Source organism: Sinocyclocheilus rhinocerous, unplaced genomic scaffold (genome assembly GCF_001515625.1).
Source record: "Sinocyclocheilus rhinocerous isolate Xijiao unplaced genomic scaffold, SAMN03320098_v1.1 scaffold2371, whole genome shotgun sequence".
NCBI lineage: Eukaryota > Metazoa > Chordata > Actinopteri > Cypriniformes > Cyprinidae > Sinocyclocheilus > Sinocyclocheilus rhinocerous.
The window spans coordinates 149,865-168,042 of NW_015647962.1; the positions used below are offsets into that span (position 1 = coordinate 149,865).

The following is an 18,178-nucleotide window of genomic DNA, read 5'->3' on the forward strand; positions in this document are numbered from 1 at the left end:
GAACTGTCTGCTCCGCCATGGCCTCCTGAACTGTCTGATCCGCCATGGCCCCCTGAACTGTCTGATCCGCCATGGCCCGCTGAACTGTCTGATCCGCCATGGCCCACTGAACTGTCTGATCCGCCATGGCCCCTGAACTGTCTGATCCGCCATGGCCCCCTGAACTGTCTGAGCCGCCATGGCCTCCTGAACTGCCTGATCCCGGCCTTCCTTGTCCCTGTCCTGCACCAGCCTCCAGGGTGCCCACCCCTCCTCCCCAGTGGAATTGTTACGGCGCGGGACGCGCCTTTCGGGAGGGGGCAGTAATGTCACATGTTCAGTTTGTTTTGTCATAGGTTTCTTTGTGTTTCCTGTTTTTCCTTATTTGGTCATGTTCTTGTGTTCATTAGTTCCCTTGCTCATTGTTTAATTATTATTTTACCTGTATCACCTGTGTCTAGTTAATTACCCTCGTTTGTCTTGTATTTAAGCCCCAGTCTGTTCAGTCCTTGTTTGTCCGGTCACCATTATTCAACGTTGTGTTTCCCATCGTCCTTCTGCCTTTTTGTTATTAAACTGAGAGTTTGGTTTGCACCAGCTGTCTCCTTTGCCTTCCTCCTGACACAACCGTGACAAAAGGACTGTGCTATGTAACATATTTAATTATTGCAGGTTTGCTTCATATTCTGAGTTTGCATTTTACAGTTTTTATTGATTTTGAGGAATACTGAATCTGTTTTTATGTACGTGAGATGAGTGAAATGCATGTTGACATTTAGTCTAGATCTACAGTAACATCATGTTCACACAGCGGACACAACACCTCTGCACTCAATCCTGATTTATCTCTATATGAGGACAGAGCTGTCAGTCAATACATGGGAAATCAGAGTAACTGGTGTTACTTATTTGAAAAAGTAACTCCCAACACTGTATATATTAAACTTTTTGCTAATTATTTTATAATTATCATGTTTATTATTACAAACTCTGCAGTGCTTATGACCTCAGTGGTAACTTAAAAATGGTAACATCTGAATTAACTGTTTTTATTCAAGTCCAAGATTATTAAAAATTATTTATTATTGCTAAATACATTAATTTAAACCAGCAAAAGGTTAAGGTATAAATAGCAATAGCTTTTTATGGTAATTGCAGGTAACCACTTTTTGCAGTGCATATTTGAAATAGCACAGAGAATATTTGTGCTTTTAAAAATTAATTTCACACCATTTAAAAAGAACCAGTGGAGGATTAACTTTTTTTCCCCCATCATTTCTTTATTACAAAGAAATGCTGAACAGTTGATACTCATATTGTCACGTGTTGGTTTCTGTTTAGTTCCTGTCTGTCATTATTTGGTTCGTTTCCTGCTCATTTAGTTAATCATCATTCATTAGTTTCCACCTGTGTTGTATTAATCATCTCGTTTGCTCCTTAGTTGCCTGCCCTTTATAAGCCCTCAGTTTCTGTCATTTCTTTGCCTTGGATCAATGTTATTTTTCAATGGTTTACGTGGTTGATGCTGATTAAAAAGACTCCTTTACTCCTACTCGTACGTGCACATTCTCTACAATCACAACCCCGTGACACATATGAGCATAATACCAAATCTAGACACTTTTCCTCATATAAACTTTAGCTTAAAATCTTGATGGTGATTAAAAATGTGATACATCATCCACCCTGTATAAAATTTCAGTATTGGCTAATTGAAATTCATACCTACAGTAAGTACATATTTGAAGCCATTTTGATGTGACTGGAGAAAATCATTCTTACTTTTCCTTTTTGTCCAGTGACTCTTTGTGGTGATTGTGTTGTGAACACAGCAGCTTCTGTCAAACTGTTTGCCAAAGACAACAGATACACACCTACACACCACACTGAAAGAGAATCATGTTCTGTTCATAGTGTACCTTAGTGTACTTGGCTATTTTTAGTTATGAGGGACAGACAGACAGGTATGGTGGAGAAAAGCCCAGAACAAATTGTTTTGTCTCCAGGGAAATGTCTCAACCTGTACAAAAAAAAAAACAGCAGCGTTGAGGCCGTTTGGAGCGCGGAGATCTCCCTCAGAGTCATTCACATGCGTAGGAGGAGGTGTGTTTGGCCAACTTCACATGCGGAAATGCTGTGAATGTGAGTCATGGGAGATTCACTGGCAGTTCTGACACTTTATGTGGAAGTCTGAGAAAACACAAAGCTACCAAAGAGTTCCGAAAACCAGTAGTTGGTTATAAAAATTGGAACATTGTGCATTTTGTGAAATTGTGCATTTTGCATGCAGTAGCTTGTAACTTGTTGATGATTTTGCTGAGCATCTGAGATATTAAATTAGTTGCTTCTTTGTTGTTATGCACTACCGTTCAAAAGTGTGGGGTTGATACGATTTTTTAAAATATATTTTAAAAAAGTCTCTTATGCTCACCAAGACTGCATTTATTTGATAAAAAACAGTAATAATATGAAATATTGCAATTTACAGTTGCTGGACTTTGTTTTCCATGTGAATATATTGTAAAATGTAATTTATTCCTGTGATCAAAGTTGAATTTTCAGCATCATTACTCAAGTCTTCAGTGTCACATGATCCTTCAGAAATCACTCTAATATGCTGATTTGCTGCTCAAGAAACATTTCTGATTATTATCAATGTTGAACACAGTTGTGCTGCCCAATATTTTTGTGGAAACGGTGACACATGTTGTATATTTTTTAGGATTCTTTGATTAATAGAAAGTAAAAAAATAGGTTTATATAAAAAATATTTCCCCAAAATTTGGATCAGTAGTGTATACAGTCACACTCTACAGTCTTTGTATTGATGTTTTATAGGTATGGAAAGATTGTGTCCACCAAGGCTATTCTGGACAAAGCTACCAACAAGTGCAAAGGTGAGTGAAGATCGGCTTTATGTTCTTGAGAGAATCACAATGAAATAGCCTATGCATTTGACATAAATGTTTTCACTTTATGTTTATTTATGTGTGTGTAGGTTATGGCTTTGTGGATTTCGACAGTCCTGCAGCAGCACAGAAGGCTGTGATGGCGCTCAAGGCCAGTGGAGTTCAAGCTCAGATGGCCAAGGTACACTCTTTTTATAGGGTTCCATAAAGAACCATGCTTTGAAAGTGCTATATAGAACCTTAAAGGTGCTAAAAATAACCTTTTTAATGATAGTTTATTTTCATTAATATTAGTATATTAGTATGTTTATATCATTAATATTAGTTGTATTAATATTATTTGAATGATTTATTACTATTGTTTTTTTTACCCCTCTATCTGCCTGGTCTTACAACAACAACAGCAACATGTGTCAATTAGGTATTTTTTATTTTATTTAATGACATGTGAAATTGTAGCAAAAATGACAGTGATATAACAACCGTTATTAGCAGAATACATTAATAACTTACAACTGACACTGAACATAAATAGATACTTAAAGAAGTAAAAAAAAAAAATAGAAACAGAAAATAGTGTTATGAAGACCAAGTTCCGGTGAAATACTGTATTTTCACAATCCTCTATGATGCCCGTAAGTCCATCATTATGTGTATTTTGGTGTGATTGAGTGGCAGTTTCTCTCTGCAGATGACGAGGTTGTAGGATGTGACAGCATCTGAAATGCACAATTGAGTTCAGAGTTACAATGCGTCTCCTTCCATTTGTTTTTTGTAAAAACAACTATGTTTATGAAGGCCAAAAGCAGTATGTGAGCACTTCACAATGTTATGTTTATGCATAAACCCAAGTAATAAATAAAAAATAAAAAATAAATAAATCTAACAATATGGACCATAAATTCAATATATTTGTTACTTAGTGGAGATGGGGAAATAAGTATCCTTAACTGAACAGAGCTGGTCACACTTACATGTTCTCTTAAACTAAAAAGATAAAAAGACATGATTGGTAGGAAACCAGTTACAGTTTGAAAGTTAAAAATAATAGACATTTTAAGAAAGAAATAATTTACCTGCTGAGAGTGTGTTGACAGTCTGTGTACTATAGTTGGATGGCTGAGGTCCAAAAAAATCAGTAATGAGTCATCTTTTTTTGTTTTTTTTTTGGAGTGTGGCCTCTATTAGGGATTTACATCAAAACAACAACAGCAACAACATATTGTGTGAGTTAGGTACTTGTTTATTGACGTGAAATTGTAGCAAAAATGTCAGTGCTCTTAACAACAGTTGACATTGAACATGAATAAATACATAAAGAAGTAAAACACAAAATAAAAACAAAAAATAGATGTGATGAAGACTAAATTCCAGTGAAATATCTTCACAATCCTCTATGATGCCTTTAAGTCCATCATTTGTGTGTGTTTGAGTGGCAGTTTCTCTCTGCAGAGGATGAGGTTATGGGACTTGATGCATCTGAAATACACAATTGAGTTTAGAGTTGTCCATTTGTTTATGTAAAAACAATAATGTCTATGAAGGCCAAAATCAAAAATGGACAGAATGTGACAAAAGAGCAACAATATATTGTTGTGACAAGTCCCGGTAAGTCTAACGCAGTACACATAGCAAGGTTTATTTATTTATTTTTATAATAAATAAACAGAATAAAAAATAGAATAGATAGAGCTAGTGTTAGAGGGTCATTTTTTATTTATTTATATTAATTAAAAAGAAAACAAGTAGATATAATATAAATATAATAGAGAGTTCTAGTGTTAAATAAAAAAAAATATTCCAACAATATGTATTATAAATTCAATGTCTCTGTTACTTACTTACAGAGAGAAGTATCCTCAGCTTAACAGAGCTGCTCACACTTACATATGACCAAAAAGAGAAAATAAAATGTTTATTTGAAAACCAGTTACAATTTTAAAGTTAAATTTGTATTTAAATTAAAGAATGAAATAATTTACCTCTTGAGAGTGTGTTGACAGTCTGTAGTTGGATCATTGAGCCCCAGAAAATCAGTAATGAGGAGCTTTGACAGTTACAGATTTGAAAAACAAAAGGCCGCGTAAACATAAAACCATGTCTGCATTTGTGATCGGAGAAATGACAAACAACAAGCCCTACTCTACACTGCCCAAAAAACTCGCTTTAAATATATAAAATATAAAAACTCTTTAAATATAAAAGACGTACTTACAGTCTTTGAGTCAGAACAGCCGGCATTGTAGTCTACTCTCCCAGGATCAGGAAACGGTCCTCCATAAAATGTGCTGCACACATCTGAATATTTGGGTTGAAGTGTTCTGGAACAGTGTTGTAAATACAACTTAACCACTGATTTCAGGTCGTGTCCATTTTTGGAAGACCAAACAAAGTAGTTTCGCTTTCACAACGAAACAGCGTCACACACGGCGGCCTAGAGTGAGCAGAGGCCGGCGGCTTGCGAACGGCGCGGCCGGCGGATTCGACGAAGGAGGTCTGCGGCAACCACATGTGACGACCCCGGGCTGGACTCCACTTCGTCCACGGTGAAAGCCGATCCGGCGATCCACAGCGCAAAGTTGTTGTATTTCCTCAGCGACCAGCACGGATCAGCTCCAGGCATGACGAAGCAGATATCGTCCTCTTTTGGAAGACCAAACAAAGTAGTTTCGCTTTCACAACGAAACACACAGCGTCTTCACGACATGGCTGCAGCGTCAACAAAACTACAGTGAGACTAAAAGTTACGCCTTCTTTCTTCGCGTGAACATTTGGGCGGCGTTATGCAAATCTTCCCACATAGTGACGTAGACATGTGGGGGCGTGTTAGAACGAGCCGTTTTAGGTAGGTGTGGTTGACTCTTAACTTTTATAAAGAATATCTCTTTGGATTTGAGACTTTAGTCTTTGCAACTTTACAGATCTTCTTTATGCACCAAGAGCTTGTAACACTCCAAAGAGAAAGGACAAATTGAAATCACATCATATGACCCCTTTAAAGAACCATCTTTTTTTAGAGTATTACAGAACAAAAGCACATAAACCTCTGATCCTCATGTAACAGTCTGAATGATCTGAACGAGCTTCGGCGTCAGCAGTGGGCAGCGAGAAGACCATCTTTGTTTATTCCATGAATTCCAGCTCTCTTGCCTAGAAATGTTGTTTCACAGACACGTCTCCACTGATGTGTTTCCGTTCCAGCAGTTCAGCCCTGATTGTCTCTATGCGTTTGATAAAACTGAATTCCGAATGATTCACACTGCAGCGCTGCAGTTTAGACTGGACCAGAAATAAAAGTAAAACAGTGTGCAAATATAACTTGCAGCACACAGTCTCAGGCCGTGGTGTTGTTGTTGTTTTGAGATCCTACTTAATGTCTTAGTTCTCATACACATGGAAAGAAACACACTAGGGCTGCACGATATATCGAAATATCGCAAATGTAAATATCGCAATATGCATATAGCTACGGCGTGCGATATCATTATAATTTCAATAATAGGCTACTTAAATCAAAACGTTGCAAAAGGTCAACGTTTTAGTTCGACGCATATAGCAGTGAATTGCTTGACGTTAAAAAGAGTTATTAAGTGCAATAAGTTGCAGAAAACAACTCTTTGCCATCTCGTCTTGCTATCTGTCTGACTCGCACCTGAAGCACACAGAGAGACGCGTTTCAGACCGAGTTGATTCGTCTTTCGCATCTCCTCCTTATGTTTGAACAGACACATACACACAGAATTATGTCAATAGTACCCGTCTCGACGATCATTCTCGTAAACGCAGTCGGTTATGTTTTAAATGAATGTAAACAGCTGAGAAAGAAATCGTTATCATTATACTGGATCCGTGCAGTCGGATTTAAAGGGACAGCAGCCTATAAATACGTGCTGCTGAATATGTCACTAATGTTAACAAAACAACAAAACGGCTATAACAAAGATTAATCAAAATTTAATTCATACAGTGAACACTATGCAGTGTTATTTTACACTTAATTATTAAATTTCTGTACATGAATACTACTGTTTATTTTATCTATGCTTGTATATTGTGTATTTCTTTTTTTCTTTTTCTTTCTTTTTTTTTTACTGACGACTTTCATTTTAAAATATTTTAAAATATCATTTACATTTATTTTACACACTTTAAGCAATATCGTATCGCATATCGAATATCGCATTTTTTAACAAGGTATCGCATATCGCATTTTTCTTCAATATCGCACAGCCCTAAAACACACACACACATACACACACACACACATGCTGATATGAAACTATCTTTATTCCCAGTGATAAGATGAATTGACTCATATTTGACTAGATAAAGATATGTATATGTCTCTCGACTCTCTGACACATGTTGTGTGTGTGTATCTGTGTGTGTGTATTTCTCTTTTATTTTTATTTTAATACTGTGTTGTGTATTTACATTTTTCTGGTAAATATTTTTTTTCTGGTAAATATTCCTTAAAAATAATGTTTTAATAATAATTTTATTGTTAGTAGTAGTACTATATGATTACATTAAGTAATATTTATCTGTCACAGTTTCTTCTTTCAATTTTTTTATTTTGATGGGTTGCTGTGAATACCTTTGTGACGATAGTTTTTTTCTTAAATGAAAGGGTCAAATGCTCATGAAGTGACTCTCAGAGCAGTTCTAGAGATGATATTCATGTATTTATGTCCGCATTTAGTGAGACGGCAGACGCTGAAAACACTTCAGTATGTGTGTAGTAAACGAAACCGCGCGATTGCGCCATTCATTCACACAGACACGCAGAACATGCAGGATTCATATTTAAATAGTATTTTTGCAGCTTAATATTCACAGAAACGAGTCCATATCACGTATTGATTTAAGTGTACTGACCTACTTTTGATTTATTCATTACAAATTTGGCAAATTCCATAACATTCCGTGTTCCATAGTAAATTCCATTTTTATGACCGGATTCCGCGATCCGTGTTTTCCATTTTGCAGAAGATCATAGGTCCCTACATACAGAAACACACACACTGATAACTGCTGGGTAAACATCCATACAGTGAACCTACGAACATTTTGTTGAAAGAATAAATGGTAACACTTTATTTCAATGTGACGTAGTTACAAATGTTACATTAACTTACTATAGCAATAACAGTAAATTATGCATAAGTTTATTAATATTACTCAACACTTATTTGAGTAATTACACTCTGACAAAGTCACCTTAAAATAAAGTAATCAAACAAACTGACCCATTTGTCATTTCTCCCTGCTAGCAATTTTAATGAACTTCTCCTGTTTTAATTGTTTTATGATAACTAAAAAAACACAGTGGATGCTGATTGTTGAATGCATTCTAGTTATGCCATAATTCACAATACACCTGCTCACTGCGCAGCTTCCATGGAGGCCAAGAATGAACTTCGATTTACATGTCAGGGTTAATGTATACTCAATGCCTGCTACCTACTTAAGAAAATATTAGATATAGGCATTATTCCACAATAAACATTTCACACAGAACTCTGCTACATTGTGACGAGGTCACGGGACAGTGCTGCATGTGAGTGGCGTCCATCATATTCCTAAGGCCTCGAAATTATCAACATGATCAAAACTTTGCTGTTAAACCTGTTGCACACAATCTACCACATGCCTTCCTTCGTCTGATTGATAGCCTTTTAATATAACTCTAAAAACGTCCACCTTCAGGTTGTGGTTCACACGTCTTTTTGCTGTGAAATCTTTACTGATTACTAAGTAAATGTAAAACAACTTTGATATCGTTAGTAATATGTAAAGATGAGCACTTCCAGGCATCATTTTTTAGAGTATGATCATCAGGCTTTTGAGGAACGTTTGTTTGTTCGTCTCTCAATCATCATTTTATTGCATTTCTTTAATCATAAAACTTAGCATTGAAATATCAGCAGCTGCAACAAATTGCATATTTTGGGCTTCTGAATAAAATGAAGGTATTTTCCCTCCTTGATTAAGATCTTAATAATCTCACTACAATATATAAGGCATTCTGTATGTGACCCTGGAGCACAAAAGCAGTCTCAGGTCGCTGGGGTATACAGGTGCATCTCAATAAATTAGAATGTCGTGGAAAAGTTCATTTATTTCAGTAATTCAACTCAAATTGTGGAACTCGTGTATTAAATAAATTCAATGCACACAGACTGAAGTAGTTTAAGTCTTTGGTTCTTTTAATTGTGATGATTTTGGCTCACATTTAACAAAAACCCACTGTATGAATCTCAATTTTGAAAAATTGACCCTTATGATTGGTTTTGTGGTCCAGGGTCACATATGAGCCATAAAAGTTTGATGTATCATATATGATACTCAACAAAAAACACATATGCAAACTTTTTTTTTTCCTGTTCCATAAAAAATAGATTATTCTGACTCTTATTTCATATCTCAGGTGTTACAGGCTTAACTTGACAGTCTGATTAAATAATGCATAAGAAAGGGATCTGTGCAGCTCACTGTAATTACTTCTGCTTCATTTATCACACTGCAGTAGAAGGTCAGGTCGAGGTCATTGCATTGTGGGATACGGTGTTATGTGAAGTGTGCTCATTTGTATACTGCATATTTTGGCAAGTATTAGTAGTAGGTCATCGTCTGGGTATGCATACTATAATGTTGCATACTTTGAACAGTATACGGTATACTGCATAACACAAAAAGAGGAAGAGTAGTGGGTTAGTATGCTGTGAATTTGCTTCATTACTCGGTCATTTAAGGAAATATCGTGTCAAATATTTTGTTTCATATGGTTGGAGTATTTACTCTTTCATGTTAGCATATCAGATCACTTCATCAGGCAGGATCTGTGCGCTCTCGGCCATGTGATTTGACTCTGTAAATGTGCCCGACTGCTTTCTGCAGCAATGATTAAGAAGAAAAAGGCACTTAAACAAGGCTGTAATTTGATTCCAAAAAATAAATAATGCAAATGTGATTATTTGCTACTTTAAATGAATTTCATATAGAGCTTAAATTTCTTTAGTTACCAAAAAAATTACAGAGATTAAATTTATTCAGCGCAAGCGCTGTAAAGTTTTCTTTCAGCCTGACAAACAGCGTGAGAAATTTCCAACAAAAACTGATTTTGGAGTTATAAAAGTGATTTTTTTATGATGCATTTGAATCCAAACTATAATCTATTTTATGTCTTGGCTGATTATGATTATTATTTCATATAAAGTTATGAAAAATACATGATAATGCTGTAGCTAGTAGCCAGCATACATAATGTCATCTTGGTTGGGAGAGCAAAAGCTAATTCTAGTTATAAAATAACAATTCTTTGACTGAGTGGAAAAAATAGAATCTTCAATATGAACATAATTGAATCAAAGTGTCTAGATGAGCAGTGTTTTTGTCTGATTAACCCTCTGGTGTTGTTCGGTCATTTTTGACCCCTTTTTTATTTTTGTTACATCAGAATGGTACGAAACTTGTTAAAGGTTTTGGCACTTGCTATGTGATCACACACACACACACAATATTATCCTAAAAAAAAAGTCACACTTGTATCGTTTGCAGTCAAAACTGGCCACACTAGAAATGCATGGGAAGCAAATTTCATCTAGTAGAAACATTGAGATGTGCCCAAGCAAATAATTACAGAAAGCACATTTTTTTGAGATATCAACTTCAAATTTGGAACACAACTTTAGATTTATAGATTTTATTTTCATGTTTTTGAGAACCTATATTTCCTATAACCTATATTATTTATTATTTAAAAATTTACTTTTGTGCATTTTTCATAATAATAAACCTAAACTCATTTTTGACCTGCTATGCGAACAACACCAGAGGATTAATAAAAAGGATTTAAACCATTTCAAATCATTATAATTTCAGTTCCACTTAAAATACTCTATTCCTGCCAGCTGTAAGTATTACAATTGCACTCAACCCTCCTGTATTAAAATATATGTTATGATTCAGTCTTTATGAATCTTTTAACCTCCTGAGACCCTGTGACCTCATATGAGGACATTATATTTTGGTGTATTTCCCTGAGACTATACATGCCACAGTTTGATGTCAGATGATGCCAACCCTGAAACATGGACCTCAGATGATGCCAACCGTGAAACAACATACAGAACTACCACATTTTGCTATAAGTTTTGATTGCGTCATATAATAATTGCTGTTAATAGTGTTCATCGTCTGTTTTATTACGTCTTAAATTGATTTTTCCGTACATTTCTGCCATATGAACATTAATTGACAGTCACCACTGATAAGCTACCACTAAATATTGTAGAAACTTAATTTGCTGTAAAGTTGCTTTGCAATGATTTGTATCGTGAAAAGCGCTATACAAATAAACTTGACTTGACTTGACAACATCCCGATGTCCTCTACCGAGGACATAGCATAACTTATGTATGAGATATCTTTTTTTTTTTTTTTACTTTTTTTTTATGCTCTAAACAATGTAAAGACATGAAAAAAACTATTTTTTTCCTAAAAATCTTTTCTCGGGTCTTAAGAGGTTAATAGTACATTTACTTTTTCCATGTACGTATGTTTTCTGAAATCAAAAGGAACGTGACATGTGAACTGCTAATAGTATGTGAGATGAACGAAAATTTTAAATTGCTACTATAAACTGTTAATGTTATCATTCTGAACAGATGAGTGCAGTCAATCAGATTTACTGTATGTGTTTATTTCTAGCAACAGGAACAGGACCCTACCAACCTGTACATCTCTAACCTGCCCGTGTCCATGGACGAGCAGGAGCTGGAGGCCATGCTCAAGTCCTTCGGCCAGGTGATTTCCACACGGATCTTACGGGATGCTAACGGAACCAGCAGGGGCGTGGGCTTTGCAAGGTACTTTATTAATCACTCAAGCTGCAATGAATCCTCCAGTCCAGATGGGGGATCAGTTACTTACTATATACCAATTTAATAATATTTTAAAGGGTTAGTTCACCCAAAATTGAAAATTCTGTCATTAATTACTCATCCTCGTGTTGTTCCAAACACGTAAGACCTTCGTTCATCTTCGGAACACAATTTAAGATATTTTTGATGAAATCTGAGGGCTCTCTGACCCTCCTATAGACAGCAAGGTAACTACCACGTTCAAAGTCCAGAAAAGTACCAAGATGATCGACAAAGTAGTCCGTCCGTTTTTGCGCAAAGAAAACAAAAATAAAGACTTTATTCAACATTTTCGTCTCTACTGCACGTCACTTGTGGACGCGCGTTCACGACAGTACCATGACGCGAGCGTGTGGCAGCTCCGACGCTGACCCAGATCCGGCGTGATGACATCATTACACCCGATCTGGGTCAGCGCCGCCACACGCTCGAGACGAAAATGTGGAATATAGTCGTTATTTTTGTTTTCTTTGCACAAAAACGGACGGACTACTTTGTCGATCATCTTGGTAGTTACCTTGCTGTCTATAGGAGGGTCAGAGAGCCCTCAGATTTCATCAAAAATATCTTAAATTGTGTTCCGAAGATGAACGAAGGTCTTACGTGTTTGGAACAACACGAGCGTGGGTAATTAATGACAGAATTTTCATTTTTGGGTGAACTAACCCTTTAAATTTATCTGTGTTATTATATGCACATTTAGGTTTAGTATGCTAATTATAAAGGTGCTGACATTTGTATTGTACTTACATTCTATATACTGTACATAAAATAAAACAAACAAAAAAACATCATTGAATGAAATGGCAACATGTAGGAGCTTTGATGTATAAAATTGGGTGTGGAAGAATTTGAATTTATTTTATTTTTTTGATTTGGTATTTTGACCTGACATTTTTTAATGTTTTTTATTATTATCAATATTTCAGTTAGGGTATTTTGTCTTTACCATCACTTATATATGAAATATATACGGTCATAAATAATAATAATAATACAACATTTCCCACTTTGAATTGCTTATTCATGTATTTGAATAAAAGGATGGAATCCACAGAGAAATGTGAAGCCATCATTCAGCATTTTAATGGAAAATATATCAAAACCCCACCAGGAGTGCCAGGTAGATGATAAATAATTTATTTTATATAAATTCCAATGAAAGAATTCATTACTGATTATGGATCAATAACATATATTTTTAAAAATAATTTCCTACTGGCTGCTTCACCTGTAGTTCCCACAGAACCGTTGCTATGTAAGTTTGCTGACGGAGGACTAAAGAAGCGGCAGAACCAGGCAAGGTACCTACAGAACGGTCGAGCCTGGCCTAGAGATGGTGAAACGGTATGAGAGCTTTCATTGTGGACACTGACTCTGTTTACACAGACCTTGTACATTTAATATAAAGTTAATCATTTTCCTTTCCCCGTTCAGGTAGGAATGACGCTCCCATACGATCCAGCAGCCTTACAGAACGGGTGAGCACAGAGAAACATCCTCACACACGCAGAGCCTGGTTTCTAAGTGTCTAAGAAAGAACTTGCTTTAGATCAGTATTTAAAGGTATATTCTTGTTCATTTTGTTACCATAAACCTCAAGCACAGTTGAGCTTCCTTTTACCATATTTGATGTGCTTAATATATGTGCACTGATCAAAGTCTATGTGCAATTAAAAGTCTAAATGAAATCTGTTCATCATATAAAGCAACCGGGTCTCCTCAGAAGACTTGGATTAAACCGATTAAGACTTGGATTCATATGGATTACTTTTATGATCTCTTTATGAAGGTTTTGAAGCATCAATGCAAGATTTGGTTGGATGGATTTTGAATGAATGCACAGAAATCTCTCAGGCTTCAGGATCCAAACTTGGAATTTGATACACGAACGAAAATATTTTTAATATATTTTCATGTGTGTATCAAATTCCAAGTTTGGATCGACATGAGCGTGAATCAATGATGACGGAATTTAAATTTTTTGGGGTGAACTGTCCCTTTAAGACTTTAATTTCACAAAAAAAAAAATAGTGTTCTTCAAAATAACTCTCAATGGCATTTTAAATGAACATCTAATGTCACAAAGTGTGCTAATGTACTGTTTTTGCTTATTATTTTCAGGTTTTATTCTCCTCCGTACAGCATCGCTCCAAACAGAATGATCGCTCAGACCTCTCTGTCTCCATACATGCCCTCACAAGTACCGTCTTACCAGGTCAGCATCATTAAGATAATGATATCAATTGTATGCATGTCATAATTGTATGTTCTATATACACACAGTGATACAGCACTGCTTTCCCACAATATTGTTGCGCAATGTTATTGAAAATATTTCTTAAAACATTAATAAGGTCAGATCTAAATGATAGTTGTCTTCTGGGACTCCTTGACTACATCTGGTTCAAATACATCATGTTTCATTGTCAAATTTCAACTATTGGAGGCAAATTTGCAGCAATGACTTTAGTTTAGTCAATACTTTACTACAGCAAAATAGTATCATTTATTCACTCTTTTACTCATCGGTTTTACAATTCCAAGTCTTTAAACAGACGTTCTTGTTTGTCATTTCTAATCACCCGTTTCTGTGTGGTCTTAGCGAACTTTAGGTCAATCCAGATTACGTTTCATTTTTGTTGCGATAGTGAGCTCAAGCTGAGTGTGTGCCGAAGCCGGCAGCAGTCGATGGAAACAGAGAGTGACTCACAGCGTGTGTTCAGGGAGAATATTAGACCGCAGTGGCTTGTGGGAACTCTGACACCTTATTGAGTGCTGATGGATGAGCAGGCAAAAGCAAATAATGTTCGCTGAGATCCTGTAGGTCTGGCACGCGTGCTCAAAAGCCACTGAACGGCCCATTAGAGCCGGATTACTGCGTAATGTCTGCTAGCGCCTAACATTTGTCTTATCTGAAGAGTTATTTTAATGGACTGAAGACTGTTGAGCACATTAAATACTTAAAGGAGTAGCTCACCCGAAAATGAAAATCATCATCATTTATTGCATTTTTTGGAAATGTGCTGAGGCATGGTGATTTTTATAAAAGCTTGGGGTTGGTGAGATTTTGTAAAGTTTTTAAAGAAGTCAAAGTCACAGTTATTTGATCAAAATACAGTAAAAACAATGTTTCTTTTTGAATATATTTTAAATGTAATTTATTCCTGTGATGGCAAAACTGTTCAGTGTCACATGATCCTTCAGAAATCACTCTAAAATGCCGATTTGCTGAGAAAGAAACATTTCTGATTATTATCAATGTTGAAAACAGTTTTTATGGAAAAAGGTTTTTTTTGTTGTTGTTTTTGTTTCAGGATTCTTTGATGAATAGGGTTCAAAAGAACAGCATTTGGTAACACTTTATTTTAAGGTGTCCGTTACATGTATATGTACTTACTATTATAATAACAATTAATTATGCATAATTACATGCAAGTAACCCTAAGCCAAACCCAAATCCTAACCATATAATAAGTACATGTAGTTAATTAATATTTCTCGGTACTTATATGTATAATTACACTGTAACAAGGACACCTTAAAATAAAGTGTATTTAAGTGCATTTATTTGAAACAGAAGTCCTTTGCAACATTATAGATATTTGTACTGTCACTTTTGATCAATTGAATGCATCCTACATGAATAAAAGTATTAAATTTCTTTCAAAATATATCTTACAGACCCCTTTTTTTTTAATGTAGTGTATATATCACATTACATTCCTACTCCAATTCGGCTGCAACAGTGGCTGTAATAAAAGTTGTTTCCATGACAGATTTATTCAAACATACATTAAATAATGAAGACAACAGGTTAAGTAAAAATAACATGTAATGTAGTGCATATATTTAGCCAAATGCTCCTCTCAAGAGTTATTTTTCTGACTAATGGGTTTATGGACATTGAATGGCTTTTCTGAGGTAAATGTAACATTATGTGACGTTGTTTAGAAGCTGATTTATTGATGTCTTTAAATAATTTTCTGCGGATGAAAAACTGATTACACAAGATACAATACACTTCAGGAAGTTGACAATGTTTTGTCTATTTCAGAAAATAGACTAAAGGATTGATCTTGAGATTTAATAATCCATATGAGTATCGATTAAAAATGATAAATCAGTTTTTTTTTCATCCAACCAAAAAAAAAAAAAAAAAAAACACCAATTAAAAGTCACTGTTTCGGGCGATGATTTCAACCCTCCAAAACTATTTCTATTCAGAAAATATCTGGTTGCCAAAACTTGAGTGCATTACTTGGAGAAATGATTCATGCGTAGTGTTTTTGTCTGTGTCCACAGGTGCACAGCCCGTCCTGGATGCATCATCAGTCGTACCTCATGCAGCCCACCGTGAGTGTTTGTAGGGTTTGTTGTCAAACTGTACCTTTACTGTACTTCACATGAAAGTGTCCATGCATCTGGTGTTTTTTTTTATCTTCCCTTTAATAATAAAAGAAGCACAGTGTTGACTCAGACACCCATGAGGTTTGGTTAACGAGAAATCACCCTTGGTTTCTGAGCATCTGTCTCTCCGCAGGGGGCCGTTCTGACTCCAGCTATGGATCACCCGATGTCCATTCAGCCCACGTCTATGATCGGACCCCTGACCCAGCAGCTCAGTCACCTGTCGCTGGGCAGCGCTGGCACGGTTGGTGGCCTATTACCATGACTTTTACCCTTAATAGTTCCTCAGTGAGAGTTTGTCTTCTTAGTGGAATCTAATTTCCATCAAAATGTAAAGGAAAGTTTTTGTTTAACCGTTTGTTGTATTCATTTTGCCCGCAGTATATACCCAACGCAGCTATGCAAGGAACATATATCCCTCAGTACACCCCGGTGCCTCCCTCTAGTGTTACATTAGAGGTTTGTCTGCACACGCCGCTTTGAATGCTGAACAGGTTCACCGGTAAGATTTCGATTCATTCTCGTTCTTTGTCATGTAGGAAAGCAGTGGACAGCAGCAGCAGCAGGTTTCCATGGAGACGCCTTTAGAACACACTAATTATTCCTATCAACACAGCAAATGAAGCTACGGTAAGACAACAGGTCAAATGGCAGGTTTGGCACTGTGCATTTACCTTTCAAATGCAGCCAGCTTGCATGTAATAAACTATCAATTAGCATATTATTCAATTAATCAATTAGTGTATTCGAAGATAATGACTGCTCCATTCCTTTAACAGAAACGCTCGATTACTTTGCTTGCATCAAACAATTTGACCACTGAGACTCACTTCTGCCTTTATTCATGTTTATATATAATTTTTAGGCCATTTTCATTGCTAAACATGAACTAAATTTTAAATGTATTTGTAGTTTTATCTCTCTCTCTCTCTCTCTCTCTCTCTTTCTCTCTCTCTCTCTCGCTCTCTCTCTCTCTCTCTGTCCTGGACCCACCACAGGTCCTCTGGAGGTGCTACACAGTGCTGTGGACAATGGGAGTCTCCGAGAGTGAGATTTGCAGATTACCACAGACAAAGAACTCCAGAGGGGATCCGGATCACAAAATGAGCGTGTATCTTTTTTAGGACAGAGACAAAAAGGACATCAGTCATGTTTTGTTTAACTCCCCTCTCTTAAGGAGTCACTTAGCCAACAGTGGGAGACTGTGCAAAAGAGCTATCAATCTTTCATCTATTTTGATAACAAAACAGAAAAAAAGTGTTAAAGAAAAATCATGATTTAGAAAAGGGTAAGGAAAACACAATGTGTTATTTTATGCACGTAATGGCAAATTCTTATTTTTAAGAACTACCCTGATGAAAAACCAGCATATGCTGTTTTTTTCATCAGGGTAGTTCTTTATTATGGGTTAGGTATGGTTTGAAGCATGACAGCTGGTTTGAGCTGGTTTAAGATGGTCCTGAGCTGGTTGTAAGATGGCTAGCAACTAGCTCCTGCTCATAACCAGCTCAGAACCAGCTTAAACCAGCTGTCATGTTTCAAACCATACCTAACCAGCATATGCTGTTTTTTTCATCAGGGTAGTTCTTTATTATGGGAGGATCAAAAAAGAGAAAGTTAAAAATGTCTCTTATTGTTTGTAAAATATGCAACTTTTAGATTTGTTATTTTTTCTTCGGTCAGCAGCAGCAGTAAGATATTTTTGTACAGATTAAGATGCAAACAGTGCATTTTGTTTGTCTTATTTTTGAATTTGTTGTTTGATATTTAGGTGTTTTGGTGAAGAAACCATTTAAAGCCACTTCTTTATGCCGCACCATTTTAAGAATCTTCAAAGAAATAGTGATGAAATCACTCTAATTCAATGATCATTTTTCTGAAAGCAACAGACAATCATTAACTTATTATTTATTGCAAAGTTTGGTACAAAGCAAGGCAATATAGCTTTGTCTTTCA

The 18,178-nt window shown here is 35.9% G+C and overlaps 1 protein-coding gene across 1 annotated transcript in view; it reads left to right on the forward strand.

Annotated features, from left to right (window-relative positions):
• The window catches only part of LOC107709509 (RNA-binding motif, single-stranded-interacting protein 2-like), a 59,183-nt gene extending 41,700 nt beyond the window's left edge, over positions 1-17,483 (forward strand). Inside the window, exons 3-14 of the mRNA XM_016514002.1 lie at positions 2,818-2,876; positions 2,978-3,069; positions 11,601-11,758; positions 12,856-12,935; positions 13,050-13,159; positions 13,250-13,293; positions 13,937-14,030; positions 16,118-16,168; positions 16,356-16,466; positions 16,604-16,681; positions 16,762-16,852; positions 17,221-17,483. Of these exons, the coding sequence (XP_016369488.1) occupies positions 2,818-2,876; positions 2,978-3,069; positions 11,601-11,758; positions 12,856-12,935; positions 13,050-13,159; positions 13,250-13,293; positions 13,937-14,030; positions 16,118-16,168; positions 16,356-16,466; positions 16,604-16,681; positions 16,762-16,845 (961 nt within the window). The 3' untranslated portion in view covers positions 16,846-16,852; positions 17,221-17,483. The remainder of the gene's footprint in view (positions 1-2,817; positions 2,877-2,977; positions 3,070-11,600; positions 11,759-12,855; positions 12,936-13,049; positions 13,160-13,249; positions 13,294-13,936; positions 14,031-16,117; positions 16,169-16,355; positions 16,467-16,603; positions 16,682-16,761; positions 16,853-17,220) is intronic.
• The last annotated feature ends 695 nt before the right edge of the window (positions 17,484-18,178 follow it).